The sequence below is a fragment of the Ammospiza nelsoni genome, chromosome 19 (assembly GCF_027579445.1).
Source record: "Ammospiza nelsoni isolate bAmmNel1 chromosome 19, bAmmNel1.pri, whole genome shotgun sequence".
In the NCBI taxonomy this organism is placed as follows: Eukaryota; Metazoa; Chordata; class Aves; order Passeriformes; family Passerellidae; genus Ammospiza; species Ammospiza nelsoni.
In genome coordinates, this window is record NC_080651.1 from 7516000 (window position 1) to 7541892 (window position 25893).

The 25893-nt window shown below is 47.8% G+C and overlaps 1 protein-coding gene across 4 annotated transcripts; it reads left to right on the forward strand.

Moving 5' to 3' along the window:
- On the forward strand, positions 1-25594 carry PRPSAP1 (phosphoribosyl pyrophosphate synthetase associated protein 1). Of its 4 annotated transcripts, none has more exons than XM_059485644.1 (11): positions 1-130; positions 813-924; positions 8627-8679; positions 10331-10397; positions 15019-15191; positions 15601-15716; positions 16410-16465; positions 16950-17095; positions 22972-23042; positions 23708-23854; positions 24504-25594. In XM_059485644.1, the coding sequence occupies exons 2-11, from the start codon at positions 842-844 to the stop codon at positions 24660-24662; spliced, it is 1071 nt and encodes a 356-aa protein (XP_059341627.1). In that variant the 5' UTR covers positions 1-130; positions 813-841; the 3' UTR covers positions 24663-25594. The 4 variants fall into 4 exon arrangements, with proteins under 4 accessions (XP_059341627.1, XP_059341625.1, XP_059341626.1 ...); XM_059485642.1 differs by lacking the exon at positions 1-130 and adding an exon at positions 502-661; XM_059485643.1 differs by lacking the exon at positions 1-130 and having other exon boundaries at positions 723-924.
- Positions 25595-25893: the final 299 nt, after the last annotated feature.

Below are 25893 nucleotides of genomic sequence, written 5' to 3' on the forward strand. Positions count from 1 at the left end.
CCACCGCCTACACCCCGTGCCTCTCACCGCCGAGCACAAGCGGGAGGCAGTCGCGCTGTGAACCGCCCTCAGGCAGCGGGAAGTGTACTTATCCCCCGAGGAGGGACGTTTCTGCCGCTGTCCTCCCGAGGTACCGGCGCAGTTGGGGCAGGCGGTGAGGGGACGCCGTGACGGGGAGTGCGGCGGCGGCGCCCTCACCTAAGATGGCGGCGGGGGCGGGCTTTTCCCGCCGAGAAGATGGCGGCGGAGGGAGCGCCGCTCTGGCCGGGTGGCGGGACGTGCTTGGCTGGGTGAGGGGAGCGGGATGGGACCGTCCCCCCCAGAGACCTCCCCCTTCACAGGGACTTCCTACCCTGCCACGGACACCTCGGTCCAGCCCTGCTGCATCACAAAGAACCCCCCCAGCCTTTCTCCCTCAGCTCACCCGCACCTTCTCCAGCCAAGGCAGCCCCTCTCCGCCTTGCTCCCGCCCTCATTTTGGGCTCATCCCTCCCCTCCTGCATGAGGGGCCACTGGGTGGGTGTGGGGTGGGGTTGGGTTACCCGTTGCCTGTATACCCCTCTGCTCCCCGAGGCAGCCGCTGCTCCATTTTATTTTAATAATCATAATCTCCACCCTCCCGTTCATACTTTGCCGCAGGAATGGAGCAGCAAGTCCATAGGTAGCGGAAGGGTCCCCACCCTCCTCTTCCCCCTCCTCCTCCCCCTCCTCCTCCCCACCCCTTAAGGGGCGGTGATCGCGGCGGAGAGGAAAGAAAAGGATGCCACGGAAGCTGTTGTTGCCTTATAAATCTGTTTTTTCTCACTTTCGAGCTCCCCGGGGGTTGCATGACTCTTTGGCGATGAACGCGGCCAGAAGTGGCTACCGGGTCTTCTCGGCCAACTCCACCGCAGCCTCCACCGAGCTGGCGAAGAAGATCACGGAGTAAGTTACCTTCCCTTTCAAGTTTCTTTCTCCCCCATCGCTCCCCTGCGCGGGCAGGAGCCCTCCCGAGCGGCTGGAGAAGCTTCTGGCATCCCCCCGCCTTGCCAAGGCGTCTCCTGCGAACACCTTTGTGGAGATTTTGCACTGAGAATCTTCACCAGCTCTGCCTGAGCCAGCGATGGAAATGGACCCGCTGCTTGCTCCCTTCTTTGACGTCCATTTCACTGCTGGAGAGGCTGGGCTGCAGCAAAAGCTGTTACTTTTGGGGAGGGAGGAGGCGAAACTTGGCCGGACAAACCTCAGAAAAGCGGTTTGAGCAGTTTTGGGAGATGCTCAAAACTTTCTCCGACTCCTGACCTTGTTTTCCCAACAGCTTCGGTGCTTGGGGCAAGGGGAGTGTCCATGTGCACATCGGCACCGCGCCTTGCGCTGACCAGAGCGGATTTGGGAGAGCTGGGCAGCCTGTGCTGCTTGGTGCGGGGTAAAAGTCTGCCCCGTTTTCTTCACCCCATCAGTTTAGGCAGAGTTTGACCTTGTCTTGTCCGGGACAGGTGCGCTGGGTCCTGCTGAGTGAAGGGTGTCACAGCTGCCTCCAAAATGGGGCTTTTGGTGCACAGAGCTCTGAGTTTCCCCCAGCACTTGAACTTTGGGGTTGAATGAGTTTGGTTCAAATTGGAGCAGTCCCAGCCGAAGGGACTGTTCTGAGAAGGGTATCTGTGTATTGGGCTGTCAGCTTAGAACAGGGTCTGGATTTTCTTTATGCTGTTTCTCAGCTACTTTTCATAGGCAGTTGATCCCAAAATCGAGGGGTCTCAGTGCTTATTTCCCTGCTGCAGGTTACAGCATCCCAGTTATCCTTTGTAGGTGTCTGTGTCCCATTCCCATCTCCAAGGGTGTGTTTAAATTGGAAGTAGGACTTAAGTACAGGTGTGCTGCCACCCTAAACTATGAAAACTCTTTGCTGTTTGTCCTGCTCACTTAATAAATAGCGTTCAGTCCTTAGCACAGATTATCTCCACAGAGCTGACTTGGCTGTTTGGCTGGGAGGTGTGTTGGATAATAGTGATGAACTTCTTCAAGTGTGAGGCTAAGAGGAAAATCCTTGTGTTTGGGAGTGGAAAGCTTTTTTTTTTTTTTTTTTGGCTCATGTATTCTTGCTATCTTTGGTCAGTTCTTTCACTGAACTCTGAACTTAATATATCTCTCTATAAAAGTAAGTTTTGCTGCAGCAGATGGAACAGAGTTCTGGAGGGCTTGTTCTGTTACATCAATATAGCACAACAGAATTCCCCTGGGGATGAGCTCCCAGTTCTCAGGACTGGAGGAGCAAACAGGCCATCCTTCTTCCTTGCTCTTTGTCTTAAAAATATCTCCCTTCTTTTTAGAGATGAAATGAGAAGAGACATGCAGAGGCTTCCCCAGGCTGTGGTGCTGACTGGGGTGGTGTGCTGATGTTATCCCAGGGATGCTCTGAGGGGGAAAGAAGCAGGATCTGGATCCAGAATGACCTCTCCCCTCCCTCCTTGATCTCTCACCAAGTAAATTTCTAGTAGGAGCAATGTGGGGTTTCTGCCTTGCCTCTGCCATCAGTGGGATGGATGTTGGATGCTCTGGTGGTGGCACAAGCACAGCCCTGTGACACACAGCTGCTGTTTAATTGAGGCTTAAGGACATTTATCTTTGTTGTGGGTGCAAAATCTGGAACTCTGTGCAGTACAGATTAGCCCACAGTAAAAAGTCTCCCAAAATTAAAGGTATTTTCAGCATCTAGTGCTGTGGTTTTGCACTGCCTTCCCTTGGGAGCTCAAGGGCTGTTTCAGCTGATCTGTAACACATCCCTTGTTCTTTCAGGTTGCAAAAGATGCGTGGCTGCTGCCTTTCCCCCATCTCACATCTCAGCCTGTTCTTTGCTGGGGAGGTCAGTTGCACCTTTAAATAGAGTTGGAGCAATCTTACAAGGGTGAGTCTGTCCTCTAATATTGTGTGTTCCTTTTAAAGTTTTTTTATGACCTTGAGTAAAAGTACTAAAAGAACTTTAAAACAACACACAATATTAGGAGGGCCCCTTGAGACACCTGTCCATCTGAGCTCTGTCCTTTACCTGTAGGTGTGAACTTAAGATCTCTACTTGAGTGGTTCTGACTTATCCTTTTTAAAATCTCAAGCCCAGAGAGGAGCAGTGTGACACTGCCCAACTTTCAGACACCTGATTTATCTCCTTGCTTTGTTTTCTGCAGAACTTCCAGAGCTGCTTTCATTTCAGGCTCTGAGCATCATGTTCTGGCACAGTTCTGATCTTCATCATTCCCCTTGAGCATTCTATAGTTATGGGACAGAGATAAATGGTCAGTTTTACTTTCACTTTAGGTTTTCAGAGCTTTACTTGGTGGTAGTGACTGCCAGGGAGAGGAGATGGTTCTGGATTATGAAGACCTTGTGAAACTTGAAATAGTGGAGATGTTCCTTAGATTCAGCACCACTGAAACATAAATAAACCCATATATTTACTTTTCCCTTATAAATTGAGAGTGATGATTATTTTATTTAAAATTCTTTCCATGATGGAAAGAAAACTCTTGCTGTAATTAGGAGACTTGGGACCTGATTACAAACTGCATTTTCAGGGGAGAAAGATAATTTCTGTGACCTAATGCGTCCTAATTCTGGTCCCTAATGGGCCTTTGTGCTGGGGGGGGAGGGAGATCTAGGAAATCTTTCTGATCTTTAATCCAACAGATGCATTTAGATCTCCCTCTGACTGCAGTGCTTGGCTCAGCAGGTGCAAATATTAGATTCTACTCACTGCTTATGTGTTTGGCTTGGAGGGGGGTGGTGATTGAATCTTGCTAATGCCTCCCAGAGCTCCTGCAGCTCTGTGATGTGGGATGTGATACTGTCTCACTGCCAACCCTGGATGTGAGTATTCCAGAGATTCACTCAGTTTGCAGCATGGAAAATGCTGGTGATCTGAAGATAAAGCATTGCCATGAGCCTAAACAACATGGAATTAGGAGAACATGGGGATTTGTGTTTTGACCTGTGGCTGCAGGGAGCTGGGTCACAGCACTAAACCCAGGGTGGTGTTTTCTGTGACTGGGTGGGAGGGGAGCCCTGCTTTGGGGGGAGAGTGTGCATTCAGAGGACTTGCAGCAGCCTCCCTCAGCTGAAGGGGGATTTCTGGTAGGAAATGTATTCTTTAGGTCAATAAAAAGGGTGGCAGAGGGGAGTCAGAGCATCTCTGTGCTGTTCAGGTGGAGCACAGAATGTGGATGAGCAGGCTGGGCTCATGTGGAGCTTTCTGTGCTGGCCAGCACAGCTTTAGGGGAGGTTCCTTCGCCAGGAGTGGGCTGGTGGGAGCAGAGCAAGATCTGCCTGGTGTTTGCCACTAGCTGGGCTGCATGGCTTTGGTGTGGCTGCAACAAGTGATTCTAGTGACAGATGAGCTGTAGGGACTTTTCTTCAAATATCCAGTTGTGCTGGGTGGATGGAGAGGGGCAAAGGAGAGCTCAGATAGTTTTAAGGATATCTCAACAGATTGTATCCAGGAAGCTGCCATTCCCTTTCCTTTCCTGGCTGTTCTCATACTGGGGGATTAGGAAGTGCACAGCAGAGCTGCCATTGTGCTGGCTGGACCATGACTGATCTTTATTTAAAGATTTGTTCAAGTTTGAAAAGCAATTCAGAGTCAGGCTGTGGCTTGATTTGGCCACAGTCAGGCACAGCACAGACCCTCTGTCCTCTGCTCCAGCTCCTCCTGAGTCTGCACCAGTCCTGGAGTCTGTACATGTGGGGAGAGTTGGGAGTTTGCAGAGCTGAGACCAGGGAAAGTGCTTATAATGAAGAGGATATTGCCAAAATAAAATATTGTAATTAAGAGCTTTGAGTGCAGATTTCTCTTCACATGGAATGTTTGTGCTGTGAGCTGGCCAGAAGCTCCTTTGGAGATAACCTGACAAATGTCTTGGATTCTGGTCACAGAAGGGGACAAGGAAGCACAGCCTTTCTGAGGGCACTGAAACAGGCTCTGATGGCACAGAACGCTGTGAGTACATCTGCCCCTTGAAATTGATACAGCTGAACGTGGAGTCTCCCTGGCTGCCCTTTGTCTCAAGAGCCTGGCACAGTGATTTTTGAGTCTTCAGCGGAGCATTTTAAAGTCCAGTCTGATACAATGTTTCCTAAAATGCTGCAGTGTGTCACTTCCTCATTAAACCATAGGTGACTCCTGAGCTGTTTGCATTTAGATGTGAATTTGAGCCATGTTTTATAAACACTTTTGTATTCCCAGCTTCATATCCTCTTGGCATGTTTTGAGACTGCGGAAAGTTAGATCATCCTTCCTGGGCAGTGTTTACAGATTCCAGATCAATAGGAATTTTTACTGGCCAAACGCTCTGAGTAAGATTTTTAAAGCCATAAAGAGTTTTGTTTTGTTTTGTTTTTTTTTTCTCTTAGATGCTGTCATGTCCCAGAGGAGTTGATGTAGTGATGGAGCTAGTGTGAGGATAGCAGCTTATTTTGCTTGGAGATGTGATTTATCTGCAGGACTTAAAATGTTATTTTTCCTAGAAGCAGCTTTATCTCTCTGGGTGTGTGGTCTGGGTTACCTGCAGTGCCACTTTCTCTGTCCTAGGGCACCTCTGCCTGTGTCTGCAGAGGAGTGATCAGTAACTGTGGTAGCCCAGGTTCTTGTGATTATGCTGTTAGTCCTGGAGCTGGATGAAAACAGCTCTTGCTTTCAATTCAATTCTTCTATCCTCTAAAGCAACAGCCAGTTGGGAGCTTCAGGATGGAGAGGATTTTGAGAGAAAAGATTTGGGATGGAAGAGAAAACAAGGGAGAGGTAATAGGAAGAGGAAATTTATCTTTGAACTCTGGCTGCTGCCAGGCTGTGTGTGTGTGCCCTGCCCTTGACTTCCATGCAAATATCTCTTTTCATAAAGTCCTCTGGAATTTGGTGCTTCACAGCAGGAATTGTACCAACACTCCCCTCTTTATTGTTCTTGACTCAGTCAGGGTTTATCAGACTCCTTCCCTGGCTGATACCTTGTCTAACTGAAGCCTGGAGGAGGGGATTTGGTGCCAGGTGTGCCCTTGGGGTGCACATACCTCAGCTGCTCTGGGGGAGCTGCCTCTGGATCCTGCTGTGCCTGTGGCTCCTCTGGAGTGCTGCAGGCAGGGCTGCTCTGGGACTTTCGTGGGCAGTTTTATCTCATATCCACTGCTCTTGTTTACTTGTAGTCAACAGTTGGAGCAGAGCTGGGATTTATTGTCTGACTAGAGCTGCTCATTTTCCTAAGCTGGCATCTGCCTTGTGTCTGCTGCTCCCTGCACCCAGGTTTGACAACTGAGCTGTTTTAGTGCCCCAAGCCAGGCTGGTTTAGTTCCTCTTGCCATGGGAGCAAACTTGCACTTGTGATTTCTTGTTTCAGCAGCACACAAACTGCATTGCTGCTCTGTGCTGAGTAGGAGAGCACTGGGCTCTGCTTTCTGCTGGCTGCATCATGGAATCATGAAGTTGGAAAAGAGCTTTAAGACTGAGCACAGCTGTTAACCCAGCTCTGCCAAAGGTGCCATATCTCCATGTCTTTTAAACCCCTCCAAGGATTGTGACTCCCGCTTCCCTGGGCAGTGTGTTCCAAGGCTTGTCAGCCCTTTCAGGGAAGAAGTGTTTCCTAATATCCAATCTAAACCTCCTCTAGTACAACATGAGAGCATTTTCCCTTGAGCACCACGAATCTGGTTTTGTTTGCCAGCACTTAGCACTGCAAGTGCCACCTTCCAAGGGCTGTTTTGTTGAGATGAGTCTGCCTGGACTGGTTTTGAAGCTTTCCTTCCTGCCTTGAGATGCAGGGCTGACTAAGAGCACTTGCACAGCCTCTCCAATGGATTTCTTTTCCCCAGTACTGAGGTGGGATTGTGCTGTCTGCAGTGAGGTCAGGGCACACATGCCTCCAAGGGGAGCTTGCAGGACTTGCTGTGCAGTTGTGGAGGAACAAGTGTGAGTCATTAAACATTTCCCATCACACACTGCTCTGGGGTGGGGGTGTGTGTTTCTGAGCTTGTTTGGACTCAGATGCCTTAGCAGTGATTAGGACTAAGCTTGGTGCTTGCAGATGCCAGACTGTCCTCATCAGGACAGCAAGATCCCACCTGCAAAACTCACCTCTTGTGTCAGTCTGGCCCTGAGGTGCCCAGGCTTGCTTATACTTGACACTGAAGATACTGAGGATGCCTTTGCATTGCAGCTGCAAGTTTTAACCCAGCTGAGCTGAGAGGAGCCCAGGCAGAAATCTGTGAGACTTGTCTGGCTGCAGGGGATGCTGCAGTTGGTACCTGAGCAGGGCTGGTGACAGTCTGGCACGTCCAGCTCTCGTGGTGGCAGTTTAGTCACCAGCCCAGCCATTGCAAAACGTGCTGCCAGACACTCAGTGGGCAGGGGGTGTGTGCCAGGACGTGCTCTGGAGCCAGCTAAGCAAACATATCCCATGGCATCTGAGTGTCTGTTATCTCAGCTGTCCCAGGCACACTCTCCAGGCCAGCTTCAGCTGGGACCTCCAGCTTTGGCTCACAGCTGAGCCCAGCAGTTGCTGATGGCACAGAAGCAAGCCAGGGTCAGGCTGTGTTGCTTTCACTTCTGACAGCACAGATCTTTGTGACAATTGAAGTGCAGGGCTGAGTTAGTGGCTGAGGAGATGGAGTGAGACCAACTGCTGAAGGCTGTAGACGAGATAAAAACCCAGCAGAAGATATGGACTCTTCTATTTGGAGTTAGGCCTGATCTGCAGAATTTTGGCAAATATCCAGGTAAATACAGTACAAGTGCAGGCAGGAAATTGCTGCCACAGTCAGCATGGTGAACAAAGGTCTTTTTCAGGCATAAACTGTTTCCTAATTCATTGTGTGGCCATGGCCACAGAGCAGATCCTGGGAGAGGAGGGAATTGCCCCACTCCATCTCACTTGGCCAAAGCATCTCCACTGCTGCAGGGTCTCTGAGGCTCAGGTTAAAGCACAAAAGTCTTTAAGTACTTACTAGTGGATTACTTGTCAGTAGAGTTAAATACTGAAGTGTCACCTGAGGGAAAAGTCTGCATTTTGGAGCCTTTTAAAATGCTCTTCAAAGTCAGTCTTTGTTTTGTAAGAAAGAAATGAAAAAGAGAAGGAGGGTGACTAATCTTTGTTGCGATGAGTGTTGTAGATTTGATATTTGAGAAAAGGAAGGAGTAATTTGATAAAATAAAAAAACTGAAGTTAAAATCTCATTAATCATTTGAGTTATTTCAGAAGGAAGGTTCAAGGAGAAAAAGGAAAAGAGGTGGGAGTCAAAAGAAGTGACTCAGGTGCCGTTAATTGAGTCTGAGTAAATCATTGAACTCTAGTTGCACATCAGACCTGCCCGAGGGGGCATTGCAGAGGCTGGCAAGGTGTCCTTTGCCATCAGGATCACAGCCTGTGGTCACTCCTACAGCTCTGGGTACAGCAGTGACCTGCTGCAGAGCTCTGTGTCCCAGGGACATCAGAGGGAAGGAGACCCCCAGGGAAGGGAGGATGATGTAGTTCTGCAGCCTGGCTGCCTCACTCAGCTCCCTCATGGGCAGAGCTGTGTTTTGGTGGTGTGTGATCTGGTCCAGTCCTGCTTGGCAGCACAAACTGCTGGTTCCTCCATTTCTCCATGTCTAATGTCCTTTTCTTCTTTGCAGGCGTCTCGGTGCTGAGCTGGGGAAATCTGTGGTGTACCAGGAAACCAATGGAGGTAAGAGAAATCTCTGCTATTTGCAACTGTTTTGAGGTAATCTTAGAAATGCTGGGCACCTCCATTGGCCAGACCTGTCTAAGAAGTGCAGTGATTCAGCTGTGATGTTACTGCTGCTCCTGGCACTGCTAAACCTCCAAGGCTGACCTTGGACAAGGCAATTAAACATGTTTCTTGTTTTCCCTGGTTATCTTGTTTGTCTGCCCATCTGCAAACTCTCCTCTAGAGCTCTGCCTCGGGTTTTAGCTGCTGCCAAATCTTTTATGCTCCTATGCTGAGCAAAATATCTCCAGATTTAAAAGTAATGCCCTGCTTTTTCAGTGTCTGCCTCGTGAGCTTTTAAATTATCCCTTTCTTTCAGCCCTTCCCTGTCACACAGAATTTACAGCTGCCCTTGCTTTTAAAAGTGCAAATTCATGGCTGTGCTGGGGAAAATGCCTCTTGGAGGTTGCTTTTGTTTTTAAGGAGGTTAATACTCTGCAAGTGACCACTTTCAGATGCTGGACTAAAACACAAAGGTATTGGCCAGCAGAGCTCTGTGGCCAAGAGTCATTTACTGTTTCAAGACCTCTGATACCTTGTTTGCAAGAGAGAGTAGAACCAGAGAGCTGCTACAGACTGGAGGAAGGGATGGAGGATTTGTGGGAGTGCTGCTGCTGTTTCAGCCAGGATGGGCCTCACAGTGGGAGAGCTGCTGTGGTTATGCTTGGGCTGGCTGGTGCATTCCTGCCCAGGAGAGCTCGTTGCCCTTTGGGCTTAGTTTTAAATCAGGTTGCTTGCTCTGAGGTCTGAAGTCGTTTTTCATCATTGCACAGCAAATGAGTGCTCTCAGCAGAGTCCTGTAGGGTCACTGCCAGGCCAAGGCAATTGGAATTGCACAGCTGAGGAGCTGTCTCGCCTTTTCCTCACCCCTGCCCTCCAGCCAGGACTGTGTGGGAAGGGAATGGCTGAGGCAGGCACCTTGGGAAACCTGCAGTTATTGTTTGGCTTTGAGAGCTGCTCCAGGCTCAGCTTCTGCATTTGAGTCAGGGACTGTAGGGGTGGTGCTCAACAGAGACCCAGACCTCCAGCCTGTGTCAGTGTTGGAATGTCTTGAGATTGGGAAGTTCTTGCTCTGAGCTTGGTGCTGCTGGTGTTGCCTTGAGCTCTCCAGCCAGCCTGGAGCTGATCTCATGGTAAGCTGAAAGAGCAAAGTGCAAAAAGTGCTGAGTTACCTTCTTGGAAGTACTGAAGGTTGTTCTGCCTTGGGTGGTTAACTGCTCACTAATGAATGTGCTGTTTACAGCTCTCAGCCCTCCATGGAAGTGTGAAAATGATTTCTCATTGAGAGTTAGGTAAATTGTCTTCTAAATTTTAAAATTCTAATTTCTAAATTCTAAAATTCTAAATTCTATAAAAAAATAAACAGCGATTCAGCCTGCTTTTGCTTTGTAAATACAGCTAACTCACTGGTGTGTTATGCCAACTGTACCCAGGTCCAGCCTTTGGAAAATCCACTTGGCTCATGTGTGTATGTGCATGCACAAAGGGCAGAAGAGTGAGTCCTCACCTGCCCTGACCAGGGGGCAAGGTTCCTGCTGTAGCATGGTGTGTTGTCACTGTCAACCTGATGTTTGGAAACAAATCTGACTCTGTATTCCATCCTTTGCAGAAACAAGAGTTGAAATAAAAGAGTCTGTCCGTGGACAGGATATCTTCATCATACAGACAATCCCCAGGTGAGGCACTTGTGGCTCAGGTTTGCACCTGGGATGTGCTTTGGATGCCTGGATCAGGATGGTTCAGTGGTTTGCTCACTGTAAAGCAGCACAATGAGCAGTGGAATTGCACTGTTGTCATTGCTGTGACTGAGATTAAGGCTCACATAGTGCTAAGCTGTTAACATTCCCAGGGGATTGGTTGCAGCTTCCCATCAAATAGCTGGAGTGTGTCACTTGAGGCAGGAGCAGAGTGACTGATTCTTTCCACTGAAGCATCCCTGCTCTGTGGCCTTGCAGGCTCAGCTGTTGGGTGATGTCTGACTGGATTTCCATCCCAGGATGGGGGAGTTCCTCTGCCTCCCAACCACCAAGCAGCAGAGCCACCATCAAACAGCAGCTGCTGCTTTCCTTGCAGGCTGGATTACTCTTCTCCTTCTGCTGGAGTGGTGTGAAACTGAACTGGTGGAATTCCACAGCCTCCTTCCTGTGCTTTTACAGTTTGTGATGATGGTGGGCCTTTTTGGGTTTTATTTTGGGCTGTTCTAGGCTTGCAGTAAGAGAAGTGCTGCAAATAAGCAGGGGGCTGGAAAAGCATGGGTAATCCCAGGAACCTTGCTGCCTGCTGCCTCAGGAACAGCACTAGAGTGAGCCCACAAATAAATGCTAGGGAAGGGAGCCTACAAATAAATGATAACTTCAAATTAACCTACTGTGAATAGAGGAGGTGCTGTTTTCAGGGATGAGGTATTGATATGAACAAACCAAGGACATTCCTGCTCTGATAGCTTTTTCCAAGTTACCAAATTCTGCTCAGATTTTGGAGATCACAAGAAGTAATAAGTTAGCAGAGCTTAATTTTAGCTCAAAAGTAGCAGGGAGCAGAATTGCCTGGATACAGGATTTTTCCTTGCTTGCCAAAGAAGTAGAGCCCACTGAGAATTGAAGCTCATTTCCTCTGTGAAATGCTTGGCCTGTTGCAGAGAAATCAGTAGGACTCCTAGAGCAGCTTACTCACTTCTGGAATTCCTCTTGCAGGCAGAAACATGTTCCTAGGGCTCATCTCTCTCCAGAGAGATGCCCCAAGTGTTTCTTCCCTCAGGGAGCAGCTAAATCTCTGCAAGATGAAAATCCCCTGGTGCAGGATTATGTTTTGGGTGAATGGTGCCATTCTGTTGTCCCTTGTGAAGGAGTTTTCTGGAATAACCTGTAACTGAGAGCTGTGTAAACATGAAACAGATCAAGTGTTCAGAGAGCTAACTCAGGGCATTGGGGACAGGAGCAGTTTTGGGAGGGGAAAACCTCCCCTTTGGTTTTAACTTGTTGATCCCCTTGTTTTTCCATTAACTGAGTTCAGTGATTTGGGCCAAGAAATGGATCTTTTTTAGCCAGAATGTTCAAGGCCCTCCAGGTGAGGAGCCAGTGTTGTGCAGCCAAGTCATCTTTCATTCCTGAACTGCAGCTGTGCCTTGCTGCATTGCTGGAGAGGACAGGTTCAAGGACATCTCTGTTCTGCAGTGGCTTTCAGGGAGCTTTTCAGGAGAGTCAAAACAACAACTGTGGGGAATAATCTAAGAATAGGACTTCTACACTCAGTAGTGGTTTGAAAAGAAAATATTAGGACTTGTTAGTAGAGAGAAAAACAACCTTGTTATGCTGCAGTGTGAATTCACAGTCTGCATCTTAAATGCACAGAGATCACAGAAAGACCTGAATATTTGATACAGGCTCTCTGTCACAGAAGCTGTAGCACAACCAAAAAAAGGGTGACAAGGACAGTTACCATCCAAGACTGGTGCGTGGACTGGCATTTGTGTGAGGGAAAAATCAAATAGCTCATGTTTAGGGAATAGAAAAATGAAGGGCTTGGTGATTTTGTGGTACCATAAAGGCAAAAGGAGCCTTTTAGTGCTGAGTGTTGGTGCTGATTGTTGCAAAGCCCATGGAGAGTTTCACATAGGGTGTTTGCTCAGCCTCCAGAGCAGGGGTGTCAGGGGGGGCCCAGGCAGAGATCAGGAGCAGCTCTGGTGTGGCAGGCAGGGTGTGGGGGACAGCTGAGCTGTCTCTGAGTGTCCTGCTGATGAGCTGCCAACCCCTGTGTGAGGTCTTGGCTCAGCCCTTCCAGCAGTAACTAACTGAGCGTGACTTCAGGGCTGGAGATGGGGAGGGCACCAAGGAGCCTGGGGTGCTCCCTTGGGGTGCAGCAAGGAGCCTGGGGTGCAGCAGGGAGCCTGGGGTGCTCCTTTGGGGTGCAGCAAGGAGCCTGGGGTGCAGCAAGGAGCCTGGGGTGCTCCCTTGGGGTGCAGCAAGGAGCCTGGAGTGCTCCTTTGGGGTGCAGCAGGGAGCCTGGGATGCTCCCTTGGGTACCTCTCAGGGAGATGCTGGGGCTGGGCTTCCTCCACCACTGTCATTTTTCCCAGCTGGTGCCCCTGGCTGGGGTCACTGCCCCTTGCAGAGGAGCAGGTCAGTGGTGGCTCAGCATGAAACCATCTCAGCCCACCCACCCTGGGCCTTGCTGGAGGGACAGACAGACACATCCACCTCTGCCCAGTGCCTGTGGCTGCTGCTCTGCAGGAGCCTCCCAGAGTCCAGCTTGGGATCCTGCTTGAATGCTGGGAGAAGTCTCCTCCTTGGATAACTTCTCATCAATGTGGCTACTGGTGTCCTGTCACAGATGTCTTTTATGGAAAATCCTTTCCTTAGGATTTTTCCTCCTGAGAAGCTGAGAGGCCTCAGGAACAAAATGTAATCATTGATTATCTGCTGCTGTGGAATGCAACAGGTGCATCTGGGATTGGCCCATGTTAATTGTTTCTAATTAATGGCCAATCACAGTCAGCTGGCTCAGACAGAGTCCGAGCCACAGACCTTTGTTATCATTCCTTCTTATTCTATTCTTAGCCAGCCTTCTGAAGAAATAATTTCTTCTATTCTTTTAGTATAGTTTTGATGTAATATATATCATAAAATAATAAATCAAGCCTTCTGAAACATGGTGTCAGATTCTCATCTCTTCCCTCATCCTAAGACCCCTGTGAGCACTGTCACAATGTCCTGCAGCAGCACCAGGACTGCTGGTGCCTTTTGAAGCCCCAGTCTTGTTCTCTACCTGCTTTCCATGTGAATATGTATGGATTTTCAAAGAATAAGTTGAAAAATAATGATGAAAAATACTAAGTTTCTCAGATGAACTTTCAATAGGCTTCAGCTTGACCACTTTGTTTTTGTATGACACTGATAGTAGCATCTTTTTCTTCTCTCCCAGCCCCACTGGCACAGCTAAATCACCAAAGGGAAGAAACAGTTCTTTGTTGTCCTGTGTGGCAAGGGGCTGTGTTTTATGTAATTCTTGGCTGGGTGCTCCAGAGCCAACAAAGCTTTCTTGTGTGTAAATGGCATTGTGTGCACAGGCTGCTGGGGCCAGCAGGACAACAGAGACAAAAGAAGGGGCACAAGTGGAGGTTAATTTCCAAAGGAGGGCAGAGCAGTGGGGAAATGGAAATGGTCAGAGGTTTGTCATGGGTCATGCCTCTGGGCATTTGGAGAAGCTGTGTCAGGAGGAAAACAGGGCCTGTGGTGATGCACACAGTGTCTCTTGGTGCTGGCCTTAAGAAATAAAGGGGAACTAAAGGGAACTTAGCTTTTTTTCCCCATCCCAAAATGAATTAAAATGCAGATTAATGCACTTCTACTGGGCCACTCCAGTCATTGTGGGAGAGCAAACTGTAAATGGGATATTTCAGTCTCACGACCAGTGACAGGACTCGAGGAAACAGCATGAAGCTGAGTCAGGGGAGGTTTAGGTTGATATCAGGAAAAGGTTTTTCACCCAGAGAGATGTTGAGCACTGGAACAGGGAAGTGGCCACAGCACTAAACCTGTCTGAGCTCAAGGAGCATTTGAGCAGCACTCAGGGGCAGGGTGGGATTGTTGGAGTGTCCTTTGCAGGATTAGCAATTGTGCTCATGCATACTCAAACTCAGCATCTTCTGTGATTCCTCTGCCTAGGTTACTTTTTTGTTTGTTTGTTTTTTCTTTCAAGAAACAATCCTCTAGCATTTCCTGTGCTGCTGTTCCTTCCATCTCTAGATCAGCTAAAGAGTGTGGAGATGCTGTTGCCCACCAAAGTGCTATATCTGGAGTTTATACTGCTCCAATTGCAGCATTTCTTAAGGCAGGAAAAATAACCTGCTTTACACTGTTAAAGAGGAAAATACCCTAAGAAATCCAGTGTGGATGAAGTTGTGTTGGCTGCATGTGTGCTGTTTCTTTAAAAGACTATTTTATTTCAAATTACACTGTATCAAGTGACATTTGTTCCAAAGTAAATTCTATCAAAAGCCTTTTTTGTCAGATTATGGAGGGAAATCATCATTCACCTTATTTTAGAATATAAAATCAAATTCCAGCCCACAGCTCTTGAGTGCTGGTGTCATGTCCTGTATGTGTAAGTGTTGATTGTAATTTGTTGTGGCATGGTGGAAGGAGCTGTGTGGCTGCAATCTGGGTCTGGCATACATTAGCCTGAGATGCAGCATTATTTCCTTGGGATTTTGGTGAGGGCTAATCTGGGTATAAATGGAAAAGGAGTTGCACTGGAAAAACACCTGCTAATATTTGGAATTGTGTTCAAATCTCCTAGAGATGTGAATACTGCTGTCATGGAGCTGCTGATCATGGCCTATGCACTGAAGACTTCCTGTGCCAGGAACATCATTGGGGTCATCCCCTACTTCCCCTACAGCAAACAGAGCAAAATGAGGAAGAGGGGCTCCATAGTCTGCAAGCTGCTGGCTTCAATGCTTGCCAAGGCAGGTGAGTGTCCCAGGGAGCAGCAGCACAGCAGGTTTGGTGCTGCTGGGCATCCCAGAGCTCATCTGCCCTTCCATTCTCCTGGTTGATGTGGGGATGTGTTGCTGAGATCTTGAGCCACAATAAGGGAGTTAATTTTCTTCAGTTTTCTTGTGTTTCTTTGTAACTTGCACCTGGGGAGGTGGCCTAGAAATGTTACAGTGAAATGCAGTGTCAGCCCAGGGCTGTGGCATCACATGCCTGCTTCTCATTATGGCTGTGGAACTTTCTGTGTTAATCTGTTCATGATTATTTTATGCCAAGGCATAATAGTCTGAGTAATAGCTAAAACAGTCTGGAAAATGGAGATGTTGAAGGAACTCCAGCCACGTGGGAATATTTTCAATAAATTGTTGTCTTTTTTCCCCCTTAGGTTTAACACACATTATCACTATGGACCTTCATCAAAAGGAAATCCAAGGCTTCTTCAGCTTTCCAGTAGACAACCTGAGAGCATCCCCTTTCCTGCTTCAGTATATACAGGAAGAAGTGAGGTTACTCTAGTTCTGTGTATATCAACTTGTCTGAGCTCATTTTCATGTCATGCCAGCATTGGGGCTGTCCTTAAGTAGAGGTGATGGTGTCAGTTTAGGTCAATCCTTCTGTTAATGAATTCTTTCTCAGGGGATACCTATTGCATGTTTCATGGGGAGATGTTGCACTTCTCTGACTGGGTAGAAACTGAACTGCAGCACAAGCAGGAGAGAAGCTTGCTCTCTGTGGAGTTAGTGCCATTTGAGAGATGCTACTTGTGCCTCTGCCTCTAATCACCTCTGAAATCCTGTTAAACTGCTCCCCTTCTCCCATTGTGCTGTCCTGGATTTCTATCTGCTCTGAATTATTGATAGACTTTGTCTTGGGCTGAGTGTAGGAGTGCTGAGCACAGCAGGGCTGGGAGCAGGGCATGGAGATTTTGTTCTCCATGTGCAAAAGATGATGATTTATTCCCACATGGAGAGAGCAAGGTCTCCCCATATGGGAAGGGTTCAACATAGTGAACATTCCCACCTTTGCAGAATGCACAAATTGGAAGCAAGTGCAGTTCCTCTCTGGTTTCTTGTCACAGAATGATTATTTGGTTCTGGGGAGGAGGATGGGTGAAATTATTCTGCCATGTTTCAAACCAGTTACACCCTAGGAAGAATATATTTTTAAAATTAATTAACTTTTTATCACATCCAGATTCCAGATTACAGAAACGCAGTTATTGTAGCCAAATCTCCTGGTGCTGCTAAAAGGTAAATGGATCCTTTGCTAGCTGGTTAAAAGTTACTTGGAAAATACCTGAGCTGGTGGAAGATATACCAGGGAAAGTATGGGAGGGTGGCAGATGGGTTGAGAATCATAGTTCTTTTGTGGCTGGAAATGGGATGGACATGGTGCAGATAGAACTTTGTATTCCCACCCCTATGGGTGTAACTCTGGCAGTCTCACTGAAATGGTTCAGCTGGTGTTCACCTTGCTGCTGGAGTTTCAGCAGTGCCTGACCATCTCAGAAAGAAATTAGAAATGTGGAAGGAACACAGGAGAGCCTGTGGTGGAGCCAAGGGGTAGAGTGGGATATTAATAAGGAATGAAGAATCACATCCAGTGAGGTTTCTTGCAGCGAAACAGCCGCAGAGGTGCAGCCCGTGCTTGCTGCAGGTGTGGGGGAGCCTTGCTGTGATGGGCTGTGAATTGCCTGAGCCCAGCAGGTCCCTGAGGGGCTGGTTTGTCTTGCAGGGCTCAGTCCTACGCCGAGAGGCTGCGCCTGGGGCTGGCAGTGATCCATGGCGAGGCTCAGTGCACCGAGCAGGACATGGACGACGGGCGGCACTCCCCTCCCATGCTCAAAAATGCAACTGTGCATCCTGGCCTGGAGCTGCCATGTAAGATCAAGCTTCTCTGCTTACCTTTTGGGAGGGAAAAAAAAGGAAAGTTTGGTGGGAAATTTCTGTTGGTTTATCTGTGTGGGTGTAACCAACCCAAAGGCAGTTAGACCAGTGGGATTTTTTTTCATAGAAAGGTTGATATCAGTGAGTTGTGGGAGAGGTCACAGGGTTTTTATTTAACTCCTTATGGCCATGCAGTATTTTCTCCATGGCTCTGCCTGCTCCATAGTGTTAGACTGACAAACCTCTGATAAAGGTGGTGCTTTTACAGTGTTTAGCAGCAGAATTCATTGAGCTGATGAAACAAGGGGAATGTAAAAGTGTAAGTAATGAGATAACAACCACTGAGGCAGGCTGCTGGCTCCACTGGGGAGGGGAGGGCTGGTCTTTGTCTTCCCTTCTCTGCAGCCATTGTTACTGCTGGAAATCTTCACCTTGGCACCCAGATGATCATATTCCAATGTCTGTTTTGACAAGGATTTGAGGTTTATGTGGCTGGGGTGAGTAGGTTCTCCAAGAGCATTGTTGACTTGCTTCTGGAGCTCTTGCCATTGATTTGGGAGCTGAGAGCAAAAGAAAAAGAGGAAACTTTTGTGTCCTGAGAAATGCCATCCTCAGGATTGCTTGTATTCCTGCAGCAGCCAAATACCAACAGTACAATCAAAATCCAGCTCCCTTTTAGGAGGATTTCAGCTTTCTAGGCAGGTGGTGGCAGGACAGAAATTGGGAGCAGGAAGGTGGCTGAGAAGTGCCCGTGGGAAAGGCTGTGTGCTGCTGTGTGTGGCAACACCAGCAGTGGTTTGGGTTGCTGATAATCATCTAATCTTTGGAAATTTAGGGAGAACATCCAGCCAGTCAGTGGGCAGCTTGTGGAGGGGAGGCAGGTAAGACTGTAGGCCTTTTACATCACCCCAGCTGTGTCTCACTGCAGTACAATCAGTTAAACAGTACTTTTGTTGCTGGTGAAACTCCTCTTGGGCCTTGAGGGGCAGGTGGGGTTTGGCAATGTAGTTTAGGGCTTTATTGTTCTGCTTCTGACAAGGGGATTTTTTCATGCCTGTCCAGGAAAGCAGGAATTTGCATGGTTATTCTTCACTTTCTCCTTCCCCTCCTATTCTGGAGGATGCTGTCCTCCAGAATATCAGTAGCTGACATTTGTCTGCTATGGAGGAATTGATGTGATTGTAATTTTATTTCCAGCCATGTCACTTCAGAGAAGCTCAGCTGTGGAAGGTTGTGCTGCTGGAGAACCCTGTAAATGGTTGTTCACACAGAAATGTGCCCTTGTCCAGTTTAATTATGAATCCAATGGGAAATTGTTTTCAGTCCTCAGCTATCCAAACACAGACTAATTTGCTGTGTATCACCACTTTCTTATTTTATCTCCTGCTGCACAGACTCAGCACTTGACCAATGACCTTACATCCCAGCATGCCTAAGGCACAGTGTAAAACAGTTGAGCTGTGGCTTGGCAGCTCTGTCATGGGGTGGATTGTGAGGCACACTTGCCCAAAACTCTCAGCAGAAGTTGCTTTTCTCTGCAGTTTTCTAACCTGAGAGATGCCTGATTTTGAGTGAGCTGGGTTCTGGAGGTGCAGAATTGAGATTATCCCTATCTAAAAGCAGTCTGTGCATTCTGGTTGTGTCACAGTCTCTGAAAGTGCAGCTGGGATGGCAGTGCTGTGGGTGTCTGTGCTGACCCCCTCTGCTGTGCCTCATTTCTTCTCCAATTCAGGCATTTTCAAAGCATCTTCCCACCTCAATGTCACATGATTCCAAACCCTCATTCAGCTCTGCCTTCCTGCTGGTGAAAGCTCTGAGGGCAGAGTGTAGCAGGGTTCAGTTCTGTGGTTGGTTGTGAAAGGTCAGACACGTGCTGCTGCTCACAACTGGATTTTCCTTACACCAAAACTGCCCTCACACCCTCTGATTGTCAAAACAAAAGTGGTCTGTGAGTCTGCCTGGCTCAGCAACCAAACCTGGGCCTGGCAGGTGGGAGCTTGGGGATGTTCCTGGGGAGTGCCTGAGACTTCTTGTGGGGCATCCCACCCTGGGCTACAACCAGATCAGTGTGGAGCATCCCAGACTTGGCAGCTGAAGCTCCAGACAGTTTGTTAGAGGCAGGAGAGGGGTGAGACCTGTGCTGGGGAGCAGCCCCAGAGCCCCACAGCCATGGCTCATGCTCTGTGCCATTCTCCATGGGCTTCCTGCTGAACTGGCCGGGCCCCTGTGTCCTGGCATGCACCTCCTCCCCCTGTTCTAGCAGGGATCATGTGCCTCTAATTAATGAGTGCTAGGCAGTGTAATGGCTTAGTTATTGTCTGAGTGTGGCCTGATGTGATATTGTGATGTAGGGAGCCACAACAGAAAAATGCCAGAGGTGCTTCTAATTGCACTTCAACTGCTTCACTGGAGCAGCAGCAAGAGCCCTCAGCAGTGCAGCCCCTGGAATCAGAGCCTTGGGGGCAGGATGTCACTCCAAGGTTATTCCCTTTGATTTGTGCCTTTGTGTCTCTGAGCTTGCAGCTGGCTCGGGGCTGTGCCTTAACAAATGCATGGGGGCTCTTTGGCTGTTTCCTGGAGAAAAGAGTGGGGAACCATCTGTTAAATCATTCCAGAACTTTGTACAGAGAGCTAATGGTCTGCTTGAATCCCAGAGCCCAGCAAACTGCCACAAAGGGAGTTTGGGGGAGAAACTGGAGTGACCGTGGCTCTGTTCCTATTCCCTACCCCCATCTTGCCTGTGTTTAGGCTGGGCACAGGGGTGTTTGCTGTCCTTCCAAGGTTATCTCTGCACAAAACACTTCATTCTTGAGCAGCCTTTTGCTCCCAGACTCTGATGTAAATGCAGCATTATATTTCTTGGTGATTGTCACTTTAATTTGCACTGTCAGCTCCAAACAGAATTTATTTTAGTCTTTCTTAACCTGATTTTGACCACTTAATTAAAGCAACATGTTTACACACCTGAGAATGTTCTTTCTTAGTGCCAGTGATCCTGCCTTTAACATGTGGTACTTTGGTGTATGTTATGCACATCTGAATGAAAATGTTCTTTGAAATTCTTGTTTTAAAAAGAAATGGTGGTTGGTCTAGTTTTTTCCTCTTTTTTTTTTTTCCCCCTCAGAAGCTACAGATACCACAAGCATCTTCTCTTACTCTCCAGAAAATGTCAGCAACTCTTTAAACCAAACTTGTACATGATCCAAGGGGTTACACCATACAGAAATACCAGCATGGCTTATTTCTGTTCTCTTCTGTCTACAAACATAGAGGGTTGTGTCTGGGAAGAAAATATTCTTGTACTATTTGAATCATTTCTCAAGGCACCTCCTCGTAGCAGTTCTGACTTGCACATCTTGATATGTTCAAAGATTCTGAAGAAGAAGCTGGCTGCACTAACCCTTGTGTAGACTCTCATCACCTTGGAGCAGTTGAGATTTGATGTGGTTGTGGGTAGATCCTTGGCTTGCAATTTTTTTTTCTTTTTTTTGCAGAGAAAATTGAACAAGGAAAAGGGAGAACATCTCTTTAAGATCCGGGTAGGTCGACACGTTGCCTACCATTCTTTAAAAATAAACCAAAATTGAAATACAGCTTTTAAAAACCAGACAGATGCAAAGCACTGCTAATGTTGCTGGTTGCCATGTTAGCCTTTAAGCATAGCAAGGAATGTGGCTGCTTCCTTCATGGAGTAGAAGGAAACTGATTTGCTGAAACTCCATATCTCTGTGAGTAAAACAGTGCTGAATTTCAGCTCCCCAGGCCTGTTCACCATTTGTGTAAAAGTTTCCCCTGAGCTGGCTGTTGTAAACAGAGATGGCACTCATCACTGGATACACACAGAGGCTGGGATGGCAGCCAGGTGAATCCTTTTGATACTTCCCAGCTCCCACCAGGAGCTCTATTACTGTCCAGACTAGACAGTAAACTCATAGCTAATCTGAGCAGGTCAGTAGTGCCTGGAACTGGAATTTATGATCTGCTTATCTCTGGCGGTGCTTAATCTTCATTTATTATAATTAATCTTCCTTCTCATAAGAATATTTTTCCTTCAGGATTTAGATGTGACTTTGCATTTGGTAGGAGACTCAGAAATAACCATGCAAGGGAGGCTGAGGAGTCTGTGCCATGAAGAGCTGTTGATTAACTCTTCAGTCCAAGGTAGCTGTGACTTTAATTGCAAAACCTGGCAATAAGTGATGGGACTTGGGGCAAAACAGAATTACTGGACACCTTTTATACAGTTTTGGTAGGTTTATGGCAAACCAGCCTGTGGAGTAGGTCATGGATGTGAAGAACAGCTCTACACAAGAATCTTGGAAGTTGTGGTGTTTATAATTGCTTTCATCATATCCCTCAGTGTGAGTCACTCACCCAGCTGTGCTTGCACTCTCAGCATTCCCAGGCACTGATGAGATATGGGAATGCTGCTGGATCATCCTGCTGTGCAGGATGGGGAGTTTGATTTGAGACTTTTTTGGTGAGGAGAGCAGAGATCAATATTTAGTCAGGCTTTTTGCTGGGCAATGCCTTGTGTGTTCTCCTGCTGCTCAGGTATTACATTGAAGTGGATTATCCTAAAAGAGCAAAATCTTGCTTTGTCTGAACTCCTTGAGGCACTTGAGAAGCCTCTGTGGCCAGAATCCTGGCAAGACCTGAGCTTACAAAAGGAGGGGGCCACCAAGTGCCTTGGTAGGACACTTTGCACTCACTGTGGAGAGTACAGAGTAGGGCTGTGGGGTGTGGAGGTGGGCCAGGTAAGTGTTACAAAATGCTGGAGGTGCCTCTTGGCTTCAGTGGTTAGATCAGCCCAGATTGTCACCTACTGACACATGTGTGCCCACCACAGTGTCCTTTCCATGCTGGAGGGTTTTGTACCAGCCCCCCATGGCAGGTGAGAGGTTTGGCAGATGGACAGCAAGGCCCTGGCCTGTGCTGGAGCTTGGTTGCTGTTTGGTGTAAGTCTGAGGGCTGTGTTACATCTGAACACTCTCAGTGCATCTCAGATCTCTGGTGTTTTCATGATGCTGCTGGAATTTTAGCAGGGTGTGGTTTTGCATGGACCCTGTCAGTGCAAAAGTAGTGTCAGGAGGGAATGGAACCTTATTTCCCAGGACATCTCTTCACTGTGTGCCAGGTAGCACAGCCTGTCAGTGTGTGCTTTGATCCAATTGCTGGTTGCACTGAGCTTGTTGAACTGAGTTTCAGCTGGATTTTGTCCTACTCTTTCCATTAATCCACTTAAAAAATAATCAGCAAATTTGCTTCTGCAAACTTCCTTAAGCATTCTTTGCCTGAGCAGGTGGTGTTAAGGTTCTTACACCCTCTCAAAGACCCCTCTGTGTTTGGTGATGTGAGAAAGCAAATGAGCTGCACTGCAAGTCTCTGGTCCTACAGATGATTTATTGAGTCCAAGAGGTGAAAAATTGCACCTTGTAAAGCACCTGCCCTTTGAGAGGTGCTGCTTGAAAATGCCCATTTGTTGTTCCCAGTCATGGAATGGACCCTTTTTCAAGTCCTGTGCTGGAGCACAGAGAAGGTCACTGATATTGCCCATAAACCAGGTGCTGCTTTGTAACTCTCCTTGCACAGGGGTCTGTTAGAGAGTTGGAGTTGCTTTCTGTTTCTGAGGTCAGTACAAAATCCCCACAGAAACAGAATCTCCTCTTTATGCAGCAGTGTTGTTCATTTGAGGAGAAAAATGATGGTTAAATGAGTTCCTCACTTAGGTGGGTGTCAGGATCATGTCAAGCACATCTGTGTCTGCATCAGTGTAAGATGTTTAATGGTTCAGCCTCTTGTCTGGTGGAACTGTGGGGGTTTGACTCAAGCCTGAGTCACCTGGACTATTTTTTTTCCATTTTCTTTAGTGATGATGGCCAAGGAGAAACCGCCAATAACTGTGGTTGGAGACGTTGGAGGAAGGATTGCCATCATCGTGGTATGAGTGTGAGGGGGACAGGTGGGGGGTGGCTTCCTCACAGCATCTTTGCTTCAGCTCTTCCATCCCTGAGGGTCACAGGGATGCCTGGTGTAGGAGTGGGAACCTGGTTTTTAGACACTCTTTTCTCCAGTAATGTTGGTAGCTTTGGTTATTTCAACTTTCTGTTGAAAACCATTTGCACTTCAGCTCTTTAAGCCCTTAAATGTCCTTGCTGCCTTGATTCTGTGTGTCAGATGTCTGCAAGTAATGAATAAATCCAGGGCACACAGAAAACTCCTGAAGTGTTAAAAAACCCCAAACAAAACCCTTGCCAAGCCTCTCTTACTTGCTATGCCATGCTGCAGTGTAAGTAATCAACATGCAGCTCCTGCCCCATGGAAAAATACTCCTTGCTGATGATAAACTGTGAGTGCATGTGCAGGGACTGATTTGTTTCCAAGACACAACATTTGTTCTCCACACTAGCAAAAGGGTCATTAAACCAGGGAAATAGCATTCACAGATTAGTCATGCACGTGGCTGTCCTCATCAGCAGCTGAAGTAGACAGGGATTCTATTTTTCATCTGTGTGCATGGCCAAAGCTGCAGTAGCCTGCAGATCCACTCCTGCCCTGCAGGCTCTGAAAACCTCTGGGTTTGATGTTATTTCTGTTTCTGCTCAGGATGACATCATTGATGACGTGGAAAGCTTTGTAGCTGCTGCAGAGATCCTGAAAGAGCGTGGAGCCTACAAGATTTTTGTGATGGCAACTCATGGGCTCCTGTCAGCAGATGCCCCTCGTCTCATAGAGGAATCTTCCATTGATGAGGTGAGGCTGCTCTCCAGACTGCAGAGCTGGGGTGGCACCAAAACTCACAAATTGATGTCCTTCCCAAGGCACGTAGCTCATGTCTGGAATTACTCATTTAATCAGGTGCTTTCAGTTAGCTGGTTCTTCACTGGAACACACACAGAAAAAAAGTGTGTGTGATTAATCCTTGCTCAGATCAGATCTGCTTCCCTCTAGTGTATTTTCTCCCTAACAAAAATATTAGTCATCCCTGCCTGGACACTTCCCTCCCTGCAGCTGGGGCTGTGTGGCTGCCATCTCACTGTGAGCCCCTCTCCCCCAGCTGATCAGGGGCTGCTGGTACATGAAGAGGACAGGATTTCAAACTTAATAATAGATATTGTGATCTGAGTGGACCCATCAGCCTGTTGGAGAGTGCTGGTTATGCACTCAGTAATAGATCCTGTGATCTGAGTGGACCCATCAGCCTGTTGGAGAGTGCTGGTTATGCTGGTCCCCTCAACAGACTGTCACAGAGGGGAGACCATTTATTTTAATCTTTTTTCCTGATATGCAGGGAGTTCTCCCCCTGAACTGTGGAGCAGCAGCACACACCCCTCAGGGTGGCTGCTCAGGGAGGGTGAACATTCCAGCAGCACAACTTCCTTTCCTTTCTGGCCCTCCCTAGGTGGTGGTGACCAACACTGTTCCCCACGAGGTGCAGAAGCTGCAGTGCCCCAAGATAAAGACTGTGGATATCAGTTTGATCCTGTCTGAGGCCATCAGGAGGATCCACAACGGCGAGTCCATGGCTTATCTCTTCCGCAACATCACCGTCGATGATTAGACCTGAGCCTGCCCCTGTCCTGGATTCCACAAGAGAAGGAAATCTGCATGGAAAGGCAATACCATAAAACATAGGCATAACACAGCTGTTTATTTTTGTAGGAGTGTTGAGGTTTTCAGGGTCTTGAGGCGTGAGATCTAATAGAAAAAAAAAAAAAAATCAACCTGACCAGCACTTTACAAGTCAATAGAAGGGGCCACTGGCAGTGGGGGGAATTACACCTTAATTGAAAGAGATGGAGAAATGAGGTGGTGTTGAATTTTTAAGTTCCTTTAATGATTTTTTTTTTTTTAGTGTGTTTTCTCTTGCCCTGTAGGGGCAGAAAGAAAAGCTAAACAGAAGTAGCTGTCAGCTTGTGAGAAGGGAACAGGGACTGCTCATTGCTGTGTGGGCAGTGAGAGCAGCCTTTGGGGTTGTTTCTGCCTGTGTCTCACCCCAGAGCATGGAAGGGAATGTTCAGGCTGTGCTGCTGGCAGAGCTGAGCCAACAGCAGCTCTGTGCCAGCTCAGTGGCCTCTCCTCTCCTGCAGAGCAGAGCAGGGACTTTCATCAAAGCTCAGTTAGCAGAACATCCCAAAGGACAGCTTAGGGCAACCCCTTGGCAGGGCTGCTGCCATCCCTGGGGCAGGGAGCTGGGAAAGGCTCCTGTGTGTGTCCCAGCAGAGCAGGAGTGCTAGATAATGTGTTGGCCTTTTCATTTTGCAAGCTTTGGATCATTATTGCTCTTCAGTGATGAATCACGTGAGGGTCTTGCTCCTCTCTGGGACACTTGTCTGCACTGCAAAACCAGGCACAATTTTTGGAGCTGCCTGGGGCTGAGTTTGTGGCAGAGTCTTGTGGGGAAGGGAAGTTGGAACAATATCTGCTTCTAATGCAGCTGTGCTCTCCAAAACACTAACACTGAACCTGCAATAAAAAGTGTAAGATTTTTCAGCTTTGGTGCTTCCTATGAATGCTGTGCCCACTGAGGAGCTGCTGTGTCTGTTCAGTGGGGCTGTTGCTGTAACAATGCTCAGCTTGCAGCCTTCTTCCATGGGGAAGTAGGACTGGCTGATCACTCCTTTCTTGAGTGATGCTAATTTTTGTGTGGAGGGGACACCTGAGGAAACAGCACAAGATGCATGTGGAAGGCTTTGTCTCCAGGATGATATAAGGATAAACTCCCAAACTGATCTTTCCCCTTGATGAGACAAACACACTCCAGAAAAAACCTACACCACTGGTCTGCTGAT

Bases quoted from the DNA above. Each gene is read 5' to 3' on its own strand.
- PRPSAP1 (XM_059485642.1), top strand. From the start codon at position 502: ATGAGGGGCCACTGGGTGGGTGTGGGGTGGGGTTGGGTTACCCGTTGC. The intron at 925-8,626 runs GTAAGTTACCTT...TCTTCTTTGCAG, and splicing joins CTGGCGAAGAAGATCACGGA to GCGTCTCGGTGCTGAGCTGG. The intron at 23,855-24,503 runs GTGAGGCTGCTC...GGCCCTCCCTAG, and splicing joins AGGAATCTTCCATTGATGAG to GTGGTGGTGACCAACACTGT.